The following is a 15,558-nucleotide window of genomic DNA, read 5'->3' on the forward strand; positions in this document are numbered from 1 at the left end:
CCTCCCCCATTTGCTTTTGTTTTGCTTTTCAAGAAGAAGGCTAAGAGCCTTCCCATACATTGAGACTTTTTTTGCTCTTTTTATGGGCTGGAAATCAAGAGTCAAAGATCTGCAAAGATGCTCCATGTCTACTCCATCCCCCCCAGCCTCCAAGGTGCAGGATCAGGCCCCCTGACGCAGGGGGTGATGCAGGTGCTGGGGGATCAGCCTTGCTAGGGGAACTTCCCAGGGAAAAGCAAACTCCATCTGCAACTGGCAGTGCCAGAGATACCAGAGATGCCAGCTTAACTCCAAACCCTGTGTTTCCTACACCCAGGAGTATAGAAAACCACCAGCACCTCTACTTAGACATTTGCATCCTATATGAAAACACCACCAAAGCAAGGGCTTCCCTCGTGTTTCCTGCCAGACACGTGCTGGGATGGGCTCACTTCACAGGCTGCTGGAGGTTAAGAAGAAAACTGAGTGCAGCAGGTTTTGCTTCCTCTCGAAGTTAATGGAAAAAAGATCCCGCCGACACAGCAGTTCTAGCTCTTGCTCCACAGTCCTTGGCTTTGTGTTCGTGACCACTTCGGCGTGTGTTTCGGCAGCATCCACGCTCAGCGCCAACGCCTACACAGAGTCAGGCTTGCATACGAGGGACGCAGCTGGCCTTCGCTCACAGAGCAATTGCTCCGCTACAAACTCGCCTAGAGCCCGGAGGGTAATTACTGGAAGTGAAACCAGAATGGCATGACTGGTGAAAACTGATGTATAAAAAATTAATACATATTTCTCTGCAAGGTTAAATAAAGATCGAGTGTCTCATAGTCATTTCAGCTCAGAAAAAAAGTCTGTATTTCACCAAGATGGAACAGAAAATTCTGCAAAAAACATAAAAGTTCAAAAATTGATTTTTTGGTGTGTGTGTGTACAGTAGCACCTGTAAGTCACATGCAACATGACAGCTCTATAGGGCCTTGTTCAAATGTGAACAAAACCAGTGCATGTCCTGGTTACAGTCCAAGCCTACCTGATCTAACGTTACTCTCTTGCTTCCAGTGCTGAAACAGGGCACTTTTGCACCAAGGGTGTTATTTCTGTGGCAGCAAGAACTGCCGTTATGTATTTGGAAAGGGATGGCGATGAGGTTGGCATTCAGAGCTGACGTACCTTGAAACCAATTGGTATGGTCACCCCTGAAACATCAGTTATGTCTTAACACACGTTAACCAGAACACAGACTTGTTCGTTGTTGCAACTCCAGGGCAATGCTTGTCCCTTGTGTCTATCAGCATCTGCACCCTAGTGAGTTCTTCTACCCCAGAAGTCAAGTCTATAGATTCTCAGAGACACAAAGCCTTGAATAAATATTCTCCTGCTCTCAGCTTGTAGCCCATGTGCCAAAAAATTAATTTTAAGAAGTATCAGCTGCTCTAAAACCAGCTGCATTTGTCAAACCTCCGCCTCGCCCCCGGCATGTACCTGACCTGCACGACCGAAGCGCACACCTGGGCACACGCCTGCGGCACGAGCACGTGGGACATGCAGAAAGGGCAACGCAACCGTGACAGCTCCAGCAACTGCCGGGTGTAAAACACCAGCCCAGACCCAGGAGGTGGCTTTCAGCCCCTCGTGCCATGCTGAACCATCCCATCGGCCAATATTCCCAGGGAGTTTCACCACACACCGTTCCCGAGCAGCCTGGATAAGCGGTAAATGGCTGCCTATGCAGTAACCCACCTGCTGTAGCTTGCTGAGGGGGGAAAAAAGAAGCAGAGAGTCCCAGCTTTCTGTAATTTTGAAGGTGGACAGACTGGAGACTGTCCAAAAGCCACGGCCCTGTCTGGCTGTGGTCTGGCTTACAGTAACTGCACCGTCACCCTTTGTTTCAATTTGAACAAGTTTAATTTCGATTTAGCTCAGACACATCCTTAGCTTAGATAAGCTGAACCAAAATAAGCCCTCGTGAAATAAATGTGTCCACCCATGTGTTTACACTGTCTTACGTCAACTTACATTCCCTCCATTAAAGCTGTTGTGATTGAAGCGTGGGCAAAACCAACAAGCCCAGACCTCTCGGGCCCCCCTCCCCTAAATCTCCTCACCCCAGCCTGTGCAGAGGAGGATGCCCGGGGGGCTCCGGATGGCCCTGGCCCACCCTGACCCCGGAGCAGGGCAGGCTCGGGCGCTCGCCCAGCCTGGTTCAATGCCATCACTGTGCTCCTCGGGGCCGGAGAGGGGCTCGGGGTGCCGGTGGCGCAGGAACAGCCTCGCCGGATGGCTCGTTCTTTGTGTGTGCGTCTGCATCAGGGTGACCCAGTAAACAGCTGAAGCAGAGAAAATGCAGGAACAATCCAGCGCAGGGAGGCAGCGAGGGGCTGCCGGTGAAAGGACGGGAGGAATAAATGCGAGCCTTTGTTCTTCGGCCGTGCCCCTCGCGCCCGACTCCCACCCTGGCCGGGATGACGTAGGACGCCTCCATTTGCTGCCGACGTGCTTCCCGGGCCGCCCTGTGCCGAGGTCCCGGCTGAGCCCCTCTCGTCCCAACCTCCCCCTGACACCCACAGCCCCAGCGTGTCCCACCGCATCCCAGCTGCGGGTCTCAGGCCATCCCCTTCTCTCCGGGGAAGGACTGGGAGAGATTCCCCTCTTGCATGGTCTCCACCTACTTGTTCCCCTCCCTGGGACGCCTGTGGGAAGCTGGAAGGGGGAAGAGCAAGCACTTTTGCTTTGTAATCAAGAAAATCTCACTTTCAGAGCATTTAAATAGGTGTCAACGAGGCAGTAGGTGCTATATAAGCAGGTACAGAGGCAGGAGTCAACAAGCCGACACCTGGGGGGCTTGCAATCAGGATGCTCAGTCAACTCAGCCTGATTTACACAGCCGAAGCAACTGAGAGTTTAAGTTTAATTGGCACCTTTGAGGAGAAAACAACTGCAAAAAAAAAAAAAAAAATTCAACCCACTGTTGTCAAGTGCCTGAACACGCACGCCGGGAGCCCAAGCAGTGAGGTTTGGACCCGGGCCCTGCCCCGAGCGCTGGGTGTGCCAGGTCCTGCGCATCCAGAGGGTGGAGAGCGGCCGTGGTGCGAGGAACGCGGGTGTCCAGGCAGGGCGCGGGCAGCCGGGGCGGTGGGATGAATTCCTGCCCTGGGCCCTCAGCCTGCCGTGGGCCGTGTCCGAGCATCAGCCAGAGCAGGACCTGCAGGCAGCCAGCCCTCCATCAGGTGTTAGCCAAACCCGGGGGGACAGGCAGCTTTGCCCAGGGTTGCTCCCCTTCCCCGCCTACCCTGAATCAGCACAGACTTTTGGGACTATATTTTCTCCTGCTGACTCAGAAACAGCCCTTTTTCAGCGATGGCTGATGCCGAAGGTGTACCAGCATCTGCAGCAGCACACCTGCATCTGCTCGGGGACACCGGGCATCGGGATTTCAACCCTGCGCTGGGTCACGGCAGGGATTTGCAGGCAAGCATTCCCTCTCCTTGCTAAAGCTCTTTCATGGCGGGTAAAACCCCACACCAGTAAGCCTGTTCCTCCTGGCCACGGCACTCTGGCGAGCCAGTACAGACACGCTCCCACCCTGACTCGTCTGTTCCTGCCACCCTGCCCTGCTCATCCCCTGGGATTACCAGCCGCAGGTGAGCATCCCTGCAGCTCATCCTCCCGTTTAAAATTATTTTGGGGGATGAACCCTGGGATACCATGAGCACAACGACCATGGGGCAGTATCAGTGTGAAGAGGGCAGAGGTGCCCGCCTTCCTTCCCTGGCTCCTTTCCTTTGATGTTGCCCAGACTAAGACAGGTCAAGCCTCAAACAGCCCCATCCTCCCAGAGCTGAGTTTTGCTGCGGAACACGCTGAAATCCATGGGAATGAGGACTGGGAGAGATGGAGTTTGTGGGATACGCTCCCCCCCCCCCCCCCCCCGAAGCACCTCAGGGAATAAGTGTTTGTTATGACACTGGCATGAGCCATAGCTACGCTCTGAGTCACCCCCAGCACGCTGCGAGGGAGGGACCAGCCAGGCCTGTCCTAATGCCAGTTCTCACTGTTGCAACCAGGAATGAATCTAGTAAACCATGTTGTCTAGAAACCCAGTTATCACAGTGACAGTCACCAGCAACAGGCACCGCCACCGCATTGCTCAGCACAGGGATCCGGCCACGGTGTCCTGATCAGCAGAACTGCAGCTGGGACCAAATATCCATTCAAAAAAAAGAATCAAAAGCAAACAAATAGCAACGTTTGGAGAAAAGCTGCACTGCTTTAAGATGATAAACCAAACCGAGCATTAGCCTTGCTCTGAAAAGTCTGCAGTGATCGCTGGGGTCACAGCATGGAAGGAATGGGGGTGACACCACCAGCCCCAGTTCACACCCCCCTTCACACCTCACCAGCAGCAGGCCACCAGCTGAGCCTTTTAAGCAAGTGTTTTTGAACAAATTCCCTGGGGTTTTGGCCTAAACTGGAAGGTGAGGTCCCGACCCCGTGGACCACACGAAGGTGCGCACTTCAGCACCCTTGTTTGCTTCCCACAGCTGAGTTTTTGCCCTGCCCTTCGCAGGAAACACGCTTCCCTTTGCCCAGCTTGGCTAAACGATGGTTTCCTGAAGTTAATTCCAACTCTAAGAGGCAAACCCAAACCAAACACATCATTTCACAAATTAAAAAGCCGGCTGGAGCGGGGAACGTAGGGCTGGCTCTCAGCTTGCGAATCTCCATGGAGACCCGACCACTGCAAAGAGCAGGGAAAGGTTGCGTGGTTTTGCTCCATCACATGAAAAGAAGTTCTGGTAAGATGGGTAGCGAGCCCTTTGAAAAGCAGGTTTCCACACAGGCCCGCAGCTCAGCTGCTGTTTGTTAAAGTGTGGTTAGCAGAAAGAAAAGCTGCTCTAAAAATAATGCCTCAGCATCCCAGATGAAGTTGCCTCGGATGAGTTTCCTCTCCAATCTGCTCTGTCTGCAAGTTAGAACAACTTTTTTTCCTCCCTTGTCAGCTCCTAGGACTCAGCTGGTGCTGGGCAGCTGGAGCCATCTCCATCCTACCTCCACCGACCCCGGGGCTTGCCGAGCACCTGTGCCCACCGGCCCCGCTGCACGGGCACCCAGCACCCCACCTGCAGAGCAGGAAGATGCCCTTCCCTGTCCCGGCGTGTTTCTGACAGCAGGGTTCATCGAAATACCAACTGTGTAATGAAAACAAACTCACTGCTGGTGAGCTATGCAAGTGAAATGGGCCATGCATGTGCCTCTCGTGTGCTTAATCTCCACTGACATTTAGCTGTCACATAACTATGGACCCTCAGGTATGTTAGAGAGAAACTCTCAGCCGTTATCTAATGGAAAAGCACTGCCCTATAAAAACCTGTACCAGAGCAGCCCCAGGAACGTAACTGAAAACTTTAGGGATTATTTGCATAACATCATAAAACCAAAACAAATAAAATTAGGTGGAGAGGGACACAGGTTTTAGGTGCTGCAGCAAAGCAGTGCCCCAAGGGAGACCAGTGTTTGCTCACCGCAGCCCACCATGCCATCGCAGAGATTTAGGAAAGGACTTTCCTGTCACTTCTGGGAAAGCAGTTCCCAGGTGTTAAGGGAACAAAAGGCCCATCCGCAAAAGCCCTTCTGCAAACACCAGATCACCAATGAGCAAAGCTACTCCTGTGCCAGCCTGCGGCATGTGCTCGCTGTGCAGCGCCCTCGCGCCTCCGTCCCTGCTCCGATCCCCTCCCCGTGTCTCCATTCCCAAGGCCAACCGCCGAGGCAGAGCCCCCGGGGAACGGCTGGGATTACTCCATGCCGGAGCTCAGCGCTCCCTGTCCCTCAGCACCCAGGAGCAAAGTCCAAATGCATCTTTACGGGAGCTCGGTGAGCCAGGAGGGCTGGGGCTGCTGCGATGTGCGGGTGAGTCCCCACACCGGGACGGGAACGAGACAAACCGACACCTGAAGTAGCCAAACAGCTCAACTCTTCCCCGCTTTTCCCAGGCAGGCACGCTCCTGCCAGAGGTTGCGATACGGTTTCAGTGTGATGCTTAACAGGTCTCTGTGGGCACCACGTCCCTCCTGGTAAGAGCCCTCACGCCAGCCTCAGCTTTCAGCCTACAGACGCCTCTTGCTGCAGAACAAAGGTCCCACAGACCCCCGCAGCAAACAACACACATTTTGGACAGGCCACAGATGCTGCCGTTGGGTCTAACCCAGCACCACGCATGGGATAAACAAATGAATCTATGGAGGGTATGAGCCCTACAACTCAACTCTTTCTCCCCAAGGCCCAAGTGATGCTTCAGATCCTGACCCCCCTCCTCCAGACCCCGCAGGTGCCATCTCACCAAAGCAACGCACAAACTCTGACCCGCCACGAGCTGTGCTGGAGCCCCCCGGGCCCCCCGCCAGCAGCTCGGCCAGCTTTGTATCCAAATCCCGCTCCCTAGCAACGACATTTTTTTCCCCCTCTTGCTGGGTCCGTGGGAGATGAAGAAATATTTGAGGACTGAAACAGCCCTGCTGCAAGTATATATTTAAATAAAAGGAACACGTCTGCTCGAAAGCCAGTCACCAGGCAGCTCTGGAGCTAACGACATTAAAGAAAGTACAAGCAGGGGATGTCCAGCCTTCAAATGTGGTCTAGAGTGACCTAAATAAGCTTTCTGCTCCTTCAATTACACATCCCTCGGGGGACAGAGCGGCTGGCAATTAGAGAGCCAGAAAGGGTGATGGAGGAGCTGCTAGTGGTGAAGCCCTTCCTATGGCCGGACCAACTCCGATGGCCCAAAACCAGGCCGTGCTCTGGCCCTAGTTGTGGGGTGGTCACAGCCAACACCCCAGCTCCAAAACAGTGGTGCCGGCTGAGTGAGACCCATCCTCGCAGGCACTGCCAGCCCGAAAGCTCTTCTTGCTCATCGCACCCCAAACCCAGCCACAGGGAAGCGTGGAAATCCTTTGAGACTGCATTTAGTTGCTCCTGCCTGGTAATCCCACCTCGACAGCTAGAAAACAGATGGCTGTAGCAGAGCAATAGTGTGACTGGGGGGCCCTGAAGCACCCCAAGCTGCAGCACAGGACCTCCTGTCTCTCCCATTGCAGGGAGCCCCTGGAGCAATGCTGAGGCGTGGGGGCGGCCTGGAGGAGGTTGCCCATCCAGCCTGTGGATAAACAAAGATTTCGGTTTCCAGGGCTGCCAGTCTGGTACTAAAGCCACGAAAACCTCAGCAAGATCCCAGTACCGGAGGGTTTCCCACCCCTATGGAAACATGGCACGGCAGCCTCCAAGTAACACAATCCTTACACAAACGCATTTAGAAACCTCTCTCCAACTTCTCTCTAACCATATCAAATAATAAAAAAATCCCTCCCGCCTCTGTTATTCCCACCCTGCAGCAGCCACCAACAACCAGCATCTCAGCCTGCCCCCAGTCTCATTGCTGGCTCCAACCCTTTCTGGAAGGGAGCCAGAAGGTAGGTCCCCATCCAAGAAATACCAACAGATGATGTTCATCTGGCAAATTGCAAGGGGCATATCAGGTTGTGCCTGGGGGAGGAGAACAGGCTGGGAGAAAAGGATCTTCTTCCAAAGGCACCATAGGAAACTAAAAGAAACGGCTTTTAGGAGATATCTTTGCTCCTCCCTCGCCTCCTTCCTGACTGTAAAGAACAAGCACTGACCTCAAAGGCATCTGGACTGAGCAATTAAAGTTTTCAGGATGTGTTTAGCAACTGAAAATCTAATTGTTCAGAAAACAAATAGAGCCAGAATAGCAAGGACATAAGCTTTTTTGTCATGCAGCAGCCCAGCCACTTGTCTAGAGGTTCAGCAGTATCAGCCTGATCAAAGTTTCAGCCTGTGTCATCTGCAGTGGTGTTTAGGGCACGCCTGTCCAGCAAGGACCAGCAGGAGGGCCACCAAATTCACTTTGTGGCTGCCACTGGACAGGAAGGATTGATACTCGTTGCTGATTTGGGATGGATTGGAACTAGAAAGGTCAAAGCAAAAGGTCTGCAAAGCTCTGTCGATGCCTCACTTGAGACAGTTTAAATTTTCCATTCCCTGTGGTTAAAATCACGGTGAGAACACTTGGCCATGAGACCTCGACCAGGACCTCGAAGCGATGCCTGGGTGATCGATACCATTGCTGTGGGATACCGGCACAGGTCTGCCCTGCTGACATCCGCAGGGGCTGGGATGAGGAGCGGAAAACAAGATCCGCATTCCCTGCAACCTGCCCAGCAGCTTTCCAGGGATCCTCTATTCCCTGTGGGACCAGACTATCCACCCCATAAACTGGCACAGCTCTGCCGAAACCAGCTCTGTCCCAGCGCAGGGAACACGCCGAGCCGGGGACACACAGCTCCCTTTGGTGGAGGCTCCCACCGGGGACCCGGGGACCGGCAGCAGCGCTGCGGGGATATTAACGGGTCTTAGCAAAACACGGATGGTCTCCGGGGGTTTTCTCAGTCAAATAATCTGCCTTCTCCCAGCGCACATCTTGCAGAGTAACTCTACCCGAGGATTATAGCCACGCCAGGCTGCTGCCAGGACAGTTGTCACAACACTGACACTCATTTTTTTTTCTTTTCCTCAGTCATGCACCGCAACGCCGGCGAGCACAACCCGTCCAGCAGGGCTTGGTGAGCAACGTGGAGGCCCTCGCACGGGAACACGCCAGAGGTTAGCAGCTCCCCAAGCATCTCAAAGCTGCTCGGGAGGCAGCGGGTCACCATACACCACTCTGGGATGCACCTTTTCTTGCCATCACTTGCAAATGGACCGTACGGAGAAAGGAGGAATTTGGCTGCAAGTTATTCAGGGCTGGGAGGAAAAGTCCAAGCAATCCGATGCTGGGACTGTGCTCTGACCGCTACACAACACAGAGCCGTGTACAGCCCAGAGCAGAAATCTGGGCAAAGATGATTTCAGAGGAGGTCTGGCGGATAGTCGACTCTCTCTGTCATGCTCAGGAGAGCGGGGGCTTGCTCAGTGCCAGCGGGGGCCATGCAAAGCTGCCCTCAGCCCCGCTGGCTTTTCCTTTGAAGCCCCCATTGCCTGAGATGCTGCCAAAACCCCTCTCGTGAGCTCCGGAGCCTCCCCCAGCTGGGGTGTGCGGGGGCTCGCACATGCCAGGCTGCCTCTCCCCTGGGGTGAGAAGAGCAGCACGCTGTGTCACCCCCTCTTTTCCTCCCCGCTCCTCTTGCTCTCCCTGCCAAAAGCGCGGCCCCTCGGCCTCCCGGAGCGCGGCGGGCCGGCGAGGCTGGACTTCCTGCCAGGCATAACAAGAACCAGATGATGTACTCCAAACAATGTCAGTACGCCCACCCCCAGGAGAGAGAAGCAGGGAGGGGAAAGCGGGAGGGAAAATAAGCTGGATGGAGCTTTCAGGAACTCTCAGCAGAGCTGACGAGCCCCTGCCACCAGGCCAGAGGCGAACTGATACAGCTGGATAATCCCTTCCCGTCCGTGGCTGATCAAGACTTTCCATCCCAGGTTACGGGGTAGATTGCCTAGTGCTGGGAGAAGAAGGAGCTATCATCCCCCCAAAACGCTGGCTGCCCTCGGCGGATATCTGCACCGTAACCCAAAGGGTTTTAGTGGTGATTCCCCCCTCTGCTGTCCCCCCTCCAGCGGGAAGCATCCAGAGTGGGGAAGAACATCTGCAGCTGGCTCGATATCCCAGCAAAGCCAGACTCGCTGACCCTTGCTGGTATTAACCCCTGCACCACCAGTCCGCAGGGCTCGGACCCTGCCATGAAAGCACCACCTCTGAACGCCCAAACCTTCCTCCAGCTGAACTCCTAAACACACCTCAGTGACATTCCTGGCACGTCAAAAATGATCACCCATTACTAAGAAAAAAGGCACAGCTCTGACTCAGATTATTTCAGGTGTCTCCACACATCACTGCCATCAACAAACCACTGAGGCTGAGACCTCCAGGGGACCAGTCTGACTCTGAACCGCCCGAGGTCGAATCCAAAGAAGCAAAATATTTTGCATCCTCCAGCAAAGTCCTCCCGATGCCCATAACCTTCCCAGAGGACACTTCTGTGGTTTGGACAAGCCTGAAGCAGCTCAGATCTGAGCAGACTCCTGCCTCCAGCAGCCAGAGTCTCAAATAAAATATTAAAAGCCTCCGGTTTTAGCAATATGCCCCCTTCCCTGGTTGCCTTGAGGGAGAGCATCTCTTTGGTTTCTCCCAGTGGAGAGCCGGCCAGTCAATGGCACGGGGATGCACGGCAAAAAAACCCAAACAAGTAGGGACACCCATTTATTAAATAAAACAGAACTACGTGTGGGTGGCAGGTTACCCACCTCCTTAACACACTCTGGGCCAGCTCTGGCGAGGCGGCCAACCCCAAACTAGAGAGGGGAGTGCGGCGGGCTGAGCCCCCCCCAACTCATCGCAGCAGTGACACCCACCCCCCCCACACACACATCCCCGCGCTCACCTCCAGCGGCGGCAGGTCGGGGTCGAGCTGGGTGAAGCTGTGCAGGACCACGGGGCTGCTCTCGCCGGCCACCTCCAGCCTGACGCCGCCCCAGAGGCTCCGGGCCCGCCGGCAGCCCTCGAACATCCTCCGGGGCCCGGGCGCGGCGGCATGGCGCGGCGGGGCGCGCCGCCGGCTCACCATGGGCAGCACCGCCGCATCCCCGGCACCGCGCTCCGCCAGCGCCCCCGGGACGCCCCGGGAGGTGGGAGAGACGGGGGGGGGGGGGATGGATGCCCGGGGGAGGGATGCCCGGGGAGCAGCGGGCGAGGGCTGAGCCGCAGCGGGCGGTTCGGCGGCGCTGGGGAGGCGCGGCGGGAGCGGCCGCAGCGGCGGGGCAGGCACCGGGAGGGAGCCCGCAGCCGCCCCCGCCGCCGAGCAGCCTGATGTCACCGCGGGGCCGGGACGGAGCCGGCGAAGCTGTAAAACCAGGCACTGGATTTTTCTCCTGCAGCCTCCGCCCGCCCCGGGGGCCGGCTCGGCTCGGCCCGGCCCCCGCGGGAGGAGCGGGGACACACACACACACACAGACGGAGCCGTGGGAGGGTCCCCCCGAGCTGTGATCCCCCACCCCAAGCCCACAAAAAGGCGAGGCGGGAGCTGCGGGTGGCAGGGACACGCAGCTGCCAGGAGGAGCAAAGTTTGGGGGGCACCGGGGTGGGGAGGGGGGGGGCAACGCTCACCGACACCCAGCTGGGGGGCGAGCGCTGGGGTTTTAACTTGGGTGGGAGGGAGCAAAGCTCCACGGGTGACAGCGGCTTGGGAAGAGGGTCCTTGTATCACCAGGCGTTCACACAGCACCGAGGTCCGGGGTTCACACACCCCCCACCCCCCAAAGAAACAGTGTTAAATTCAAGCGCATGAATATTAGCGGCACGTGTTTTTTGTCTGAACAGACAAGTTTTATCTCATCCCATGAGCTCAGCCCTCCACCAACAGTGCCGTGTGTGTTCAGAGCGCTGCCCAGCCCTCCCCGGTCCGCAGCTGGACTTTACGGGGTGACGCGGTCACGGCCCCGCGGGGGCAGCAGGAAGCATCCCCCAGGGAGATGAAGGGATGTGACCGAGGCCACGCAGCGAGTTAGTGCCGGGAGCAGGGTCTCACCCCTTGCCCGTGCCAGGCCCCCGATGCACAGGCAAAGGGGGGAGCAGGGACCAGGGCACCTGCGCTCGGCCCACAGGGACTCAGGGAAGGAGAAGTGGCCCCAGTGAACCGTGGGGCTGCAGATCTGGCTATAAAGGCCCTGAGCCTCCAAGACGATGCTGAAACCCTGCAAGGTAATTTTGTTTTCAGAGGCAAAGAGAAACAGGCAAAACTGTGTCATTCATCATCCCCCTGCGCTGAGCACAGCGTGCTCTCACCCTCTCCTGGCTCTTCCTCTTCCCTCCTCACATGCTGCCGATAAACTGTATCACAGGGTCCAGGCAGTTGCTGCTGACAACACCAAAACTCAGACTTTTACGCCTCAGCTCCCTGCGCAGCTGAAATAACATCAACCTCCCAGGGCCTTCCAGCCCTGCGGCTTTATTTCCACTGAGAATACAGAGCTGAGGCCTGCAGGTCCAGCTCTGCTGAGGGCACCAGCAGCTCCCGCCTGGGCAGGAAAGGATTAACAAAGCTGCCAGGGATGTGATACTGCAAACTTGAAAGTTTACCAGGCAGGAGGATGAGCGAGGACAATGTGGGCTATTGTCCTGCTTATCTGGAGCTGCAGAAGGTCAAGGGGACTTCCTGGGACACCCTGGGAAAGGGGACCCAGCCCTGCACCAGGGCCTCATGCTGCCCAAGGCAGCCCCGTACCTTCAGGTCGCTTTCTTGGGGACGATGTGGATTTTAACACTGCCCAGGCACAGAGATTCAGCCCCAATCCCTGCCCAGGTCACCATGCGGTGCCAGTCATGTCCCCGGAGCTTCCTCTGCTGCAGAAAAGATGTGACGATGCTCGGTGCAGAGGTGTCCTTAGACCCACCGGCACGTCACACGGAAAGCGCGTGATACTGCAAGATGTGCTCTGAAATGAGATCGGCAGCGTGCATCGCTTCGCTCCGTACACACGGAAACCGGAGGCAGCGCCCGGTTCTGTAGCAGAAATCAGCGTTGTCACTCTGGGCTGTAGGGTCTTTGGGAGGGAGACTGTGCTTTGATCCAGTGTTTATCTCTTAGGGCAGTGAAATTATGGCCCACCACTGGAATTGCTTGGCGCTGCTTGAGCGCACATAATAAATAACAGCGCTACTCATTTTCATTGGCAAAACCCTTCAAAACCCTCCAGCTTTGTCTGACCTCTACGAAAAGATGCAGCTCTGTTTGACGGGCAATTTTCACCGGTCCCTTGGTTGACCACTAAAGATGGTTTCAGGGGAGAAACACTTCTGATAATGGATAATAAATAATATACGGCAGGAAGGCAACTGCAAGGGTTTAAAAATAGCCAGCCAGTTTCCTTTCTCCTCTCCTGGGAACATTCTGGGTCTGAAAAGCAAAACACTCAAAGCGGGGTCAGGAGCCCAAGTTCAGGATGTTTGCTCAGCATAGCTAACCCCAAACACTCAGCCGTCAGGGGCCAGGCTCTTGAAAATCGTGAGATTCAAAACAAATAACTTTTCAGGGCTTCTTATTCGCCTCTAAGCACTGAGCCAAAAGGGATCATGCAGATCACACCCTCAGGTTTCTCCCCTACACCCCCTGAAGGTCTAAAAATTATTGGAAAATGCAATTATTTTATACACACATATCTCCAGGAGGAGAGGATTTAAGAAAACGATCAACGATTGACTCATTAAAAAATAATAATAATATCAGTTTACACTTGGCAAAGTCAGTAAAAGCTTTTCACAACACACCGAGCATTTTGCATTGACGTCAGCTGTAAATGTCCCATCGACTTCAGCAGGCACGGGAGCAAAGATGGGCACAGGAACTGTGCTGTGGGAAATCCCTTCTTTTCTTTCCGCCACTCTGCAATCAGCACTTGGCTGAATAAATATAAACTCATACAGCCAACACCGGAGCATCTACTGATCACAAATCTATGCTCCTCTCCCACAGTCTCCAGCCCGCGGGCTTCCCTGCACAGTAAATAACGCGGAGCGGGTAACACAGAGGGACTTTTGCAAACTCTGAGCCAGTTTCCTGGCTTAGCTCAATCCATTTGGGTCAGGACCTGCAGATTCAGACCTCAGTTTGTTTCTTAATAACAGGGCTCAGCGCCAACCCCCAGTTGTCTCTCCCTGGCACATACAAGCTCGTACACGCGGCCTTTCAGCATCCCCCTCCAGCCCTCCCAGCGACCACGCTCCTTCTCTTTCATCTCACTGCTCCGCTTCCGAGAAGGGCTTTCCAGCATATTTCCTACAGGACAAAACTCGCAGTGACCCAGTTCCCGTGCTCTATATTGCTGGGCCTTTGTTTTTCCATCAGACCACAGGCTGAGTGAGCGAGGCTGCCCACCCCAAAGCATCGCTCAGAAACGCTTCCGCGGGGGTTGCTGCCTCCTGCGTGGCATCGTGCTGCCTGCAAACACCCCCACAGGAGTCAGGAATCAGCCCCAGCCGCCTCTAGCCGAGCCCCTCTCGAGCATCACGCACCACCAGCTTTTGCTGTTCGACAAACGAGCGAGCCGGGACCCAAACCAGCAGCCTCCGATGGGAACCGGGCTGTTTCATGTGGGAGTTGCAACACTATCCGGCCTCTGTCCCAAGCCCTGGCACCAGCTCCAAGGCGCGTCGAGTAAATCCCTGCAGTGCTCTGTGTCAGGCCGCTTGCTATAAAATGGGGATGATAACACTTCCTTCTATTGTCGGGGCTGGGGAAGCCCTTTTTGTTGCTGTTTGTAAGGCACTTCAGAGGAAAAGTGCTACCGATAGAAAAGAACTATTAACTAAAAGCCAAGTTGTTCATTACACTTGCTCTGAGTCCTAAATCTAAACATTTTGGACATTCAGATTTTAATTTGAAAGACTTTCCTTTCCACTGCCCAGGCTCAACTGGAAGATTATTTTATAAGAAATAATAATAATAAACTGACACTATATCTTCTACCTCAGGACAAGGAAAAAAACCCCGAGCTTGTGCAAGAAGACAATGTCACCGCTCCGTTCAATACAATCTGTGTATAGATGTTAGATTAGAGCAGTTGCTCCCAAAATTTGGGGACCAGCAGACCACCACCAGCTCTCAGTCCCTCTCAGACCCAATTCTCACTTGCAAACACGATCAATGTCCCCATTTAACCAGATTTTAGGGGTGAGCCACACACCACTCGCCACGGCTTCCAGCAAGCGTGGATTTTAGATGATTCTCTGCTGAGTATTTCAGATCCAGGGCGGTTAGATCACTCTGCCTCCAGGTTTTGGGTGTTTCTCGGGGCCGCTTCCCCGGTGGATCAGGCACTATGAGCTCTTTGTGCTGGCAGGGAGGAAAGCCGGCTCAGGCTCTCCTGCACTTTGTGCCCCTTCTGCCAGTGGCACCTGTTCTCCAGCTGCAGCACCCCCTTCTCCCCACAGCCCCCCACGGGAGCTACCGATTAAGCGCCAGGTTAATTCAGGAACGCAGCTCTCCTCCAGCCTCTCCGAAGCACGCCAAATGTCTAACAGAGCCAGGCAAGCTCCTAATTATTGTCAGTTCCTAGCAGAGGAAGCACACCAAATCCCAGGGCAATTAGGATCTAAAACTCTCCATCCAGCTATTCTGTGTTTCATTTCCTGCAGCCCCTGCACACAGCTGGGCTACAGCATCTCCTGCGGAGACTGCAGACTCCTGAAGCTCGGCAATGGCGATGCAATTATGCCACAAGCCTTGGAGACTCGAGAGCTTGCAGGAATATTTCTCCTCAGTCCTACTTATGCCATCCACTTGGCTGTAGTATTTGAGCATCTTCCACTAGGGCAGCGAGTGACAACACAAACCTCTGTTTTTCAAGCTTGCTGACCTCTAAAAGCTCAGCAGAACGAGGCCAACATGGGGGGTGGGGGGAAATCAAGCCGCTTTCTAAGAAACAATTGACCACAGCACGTTTTGGGGGGGCATTTCCAGGGAGAGGGGCCTTGATTCCTGCGCAGCAAAGCGCTGCACAGCCATTTACAGT

General features: G+C 54.9%; 1 protein-coding gene across 6 annotated transcripts in view; it reads right to left on the minus strand.

The window, feature by feature from the left end:
* RALGDS (ral guanine nucleotide dissociation stimulator) overlaps window positions 1–15,558 on the minus strand; it is a 62,619-nt gene that overhangs the window by 15,777 nt on the left and 31,284 nt on the right. For 3 of the 6 annotated variants that reach the window (XR_012625863.1, XM_074846386.1, XM_074846384.1), the window contains exon 1: window positions 10,434–10,732. The exons of 2 other annotated variants lie outside the window; for them this stretch is intronic. Coding sequence is in view for 3 of the 4 variants with exons in the window: in XM_074846386.1 (XP_074702487.1) it covers window positions 10,434–10,616 (183 nt within the window). In the remaining variant the exon portion in view is untranslated. Of the gene's footprint in view, window positions 1–10,433; window positions 10,870–15,558 lie in introns of those variants that run through there. One more of the 6 variants, XM_074846388.1, reaches the window with a different exon arrangement.

Source organism: Strix aluco, chromosome 20 (genome assembly GCF_031877795.1).
Source record: "Strix aluco isolate bStrAlu1 chromosome 20, bStrAlu1.hap1, whole genome shotgun sequence".
Taxonomy (NCBI): domain Eukaryota; kingdom Metazoa; phylum Chordata; class Aves; order Strigiformes; family Strigidae; genus Strix; species Strix aluco.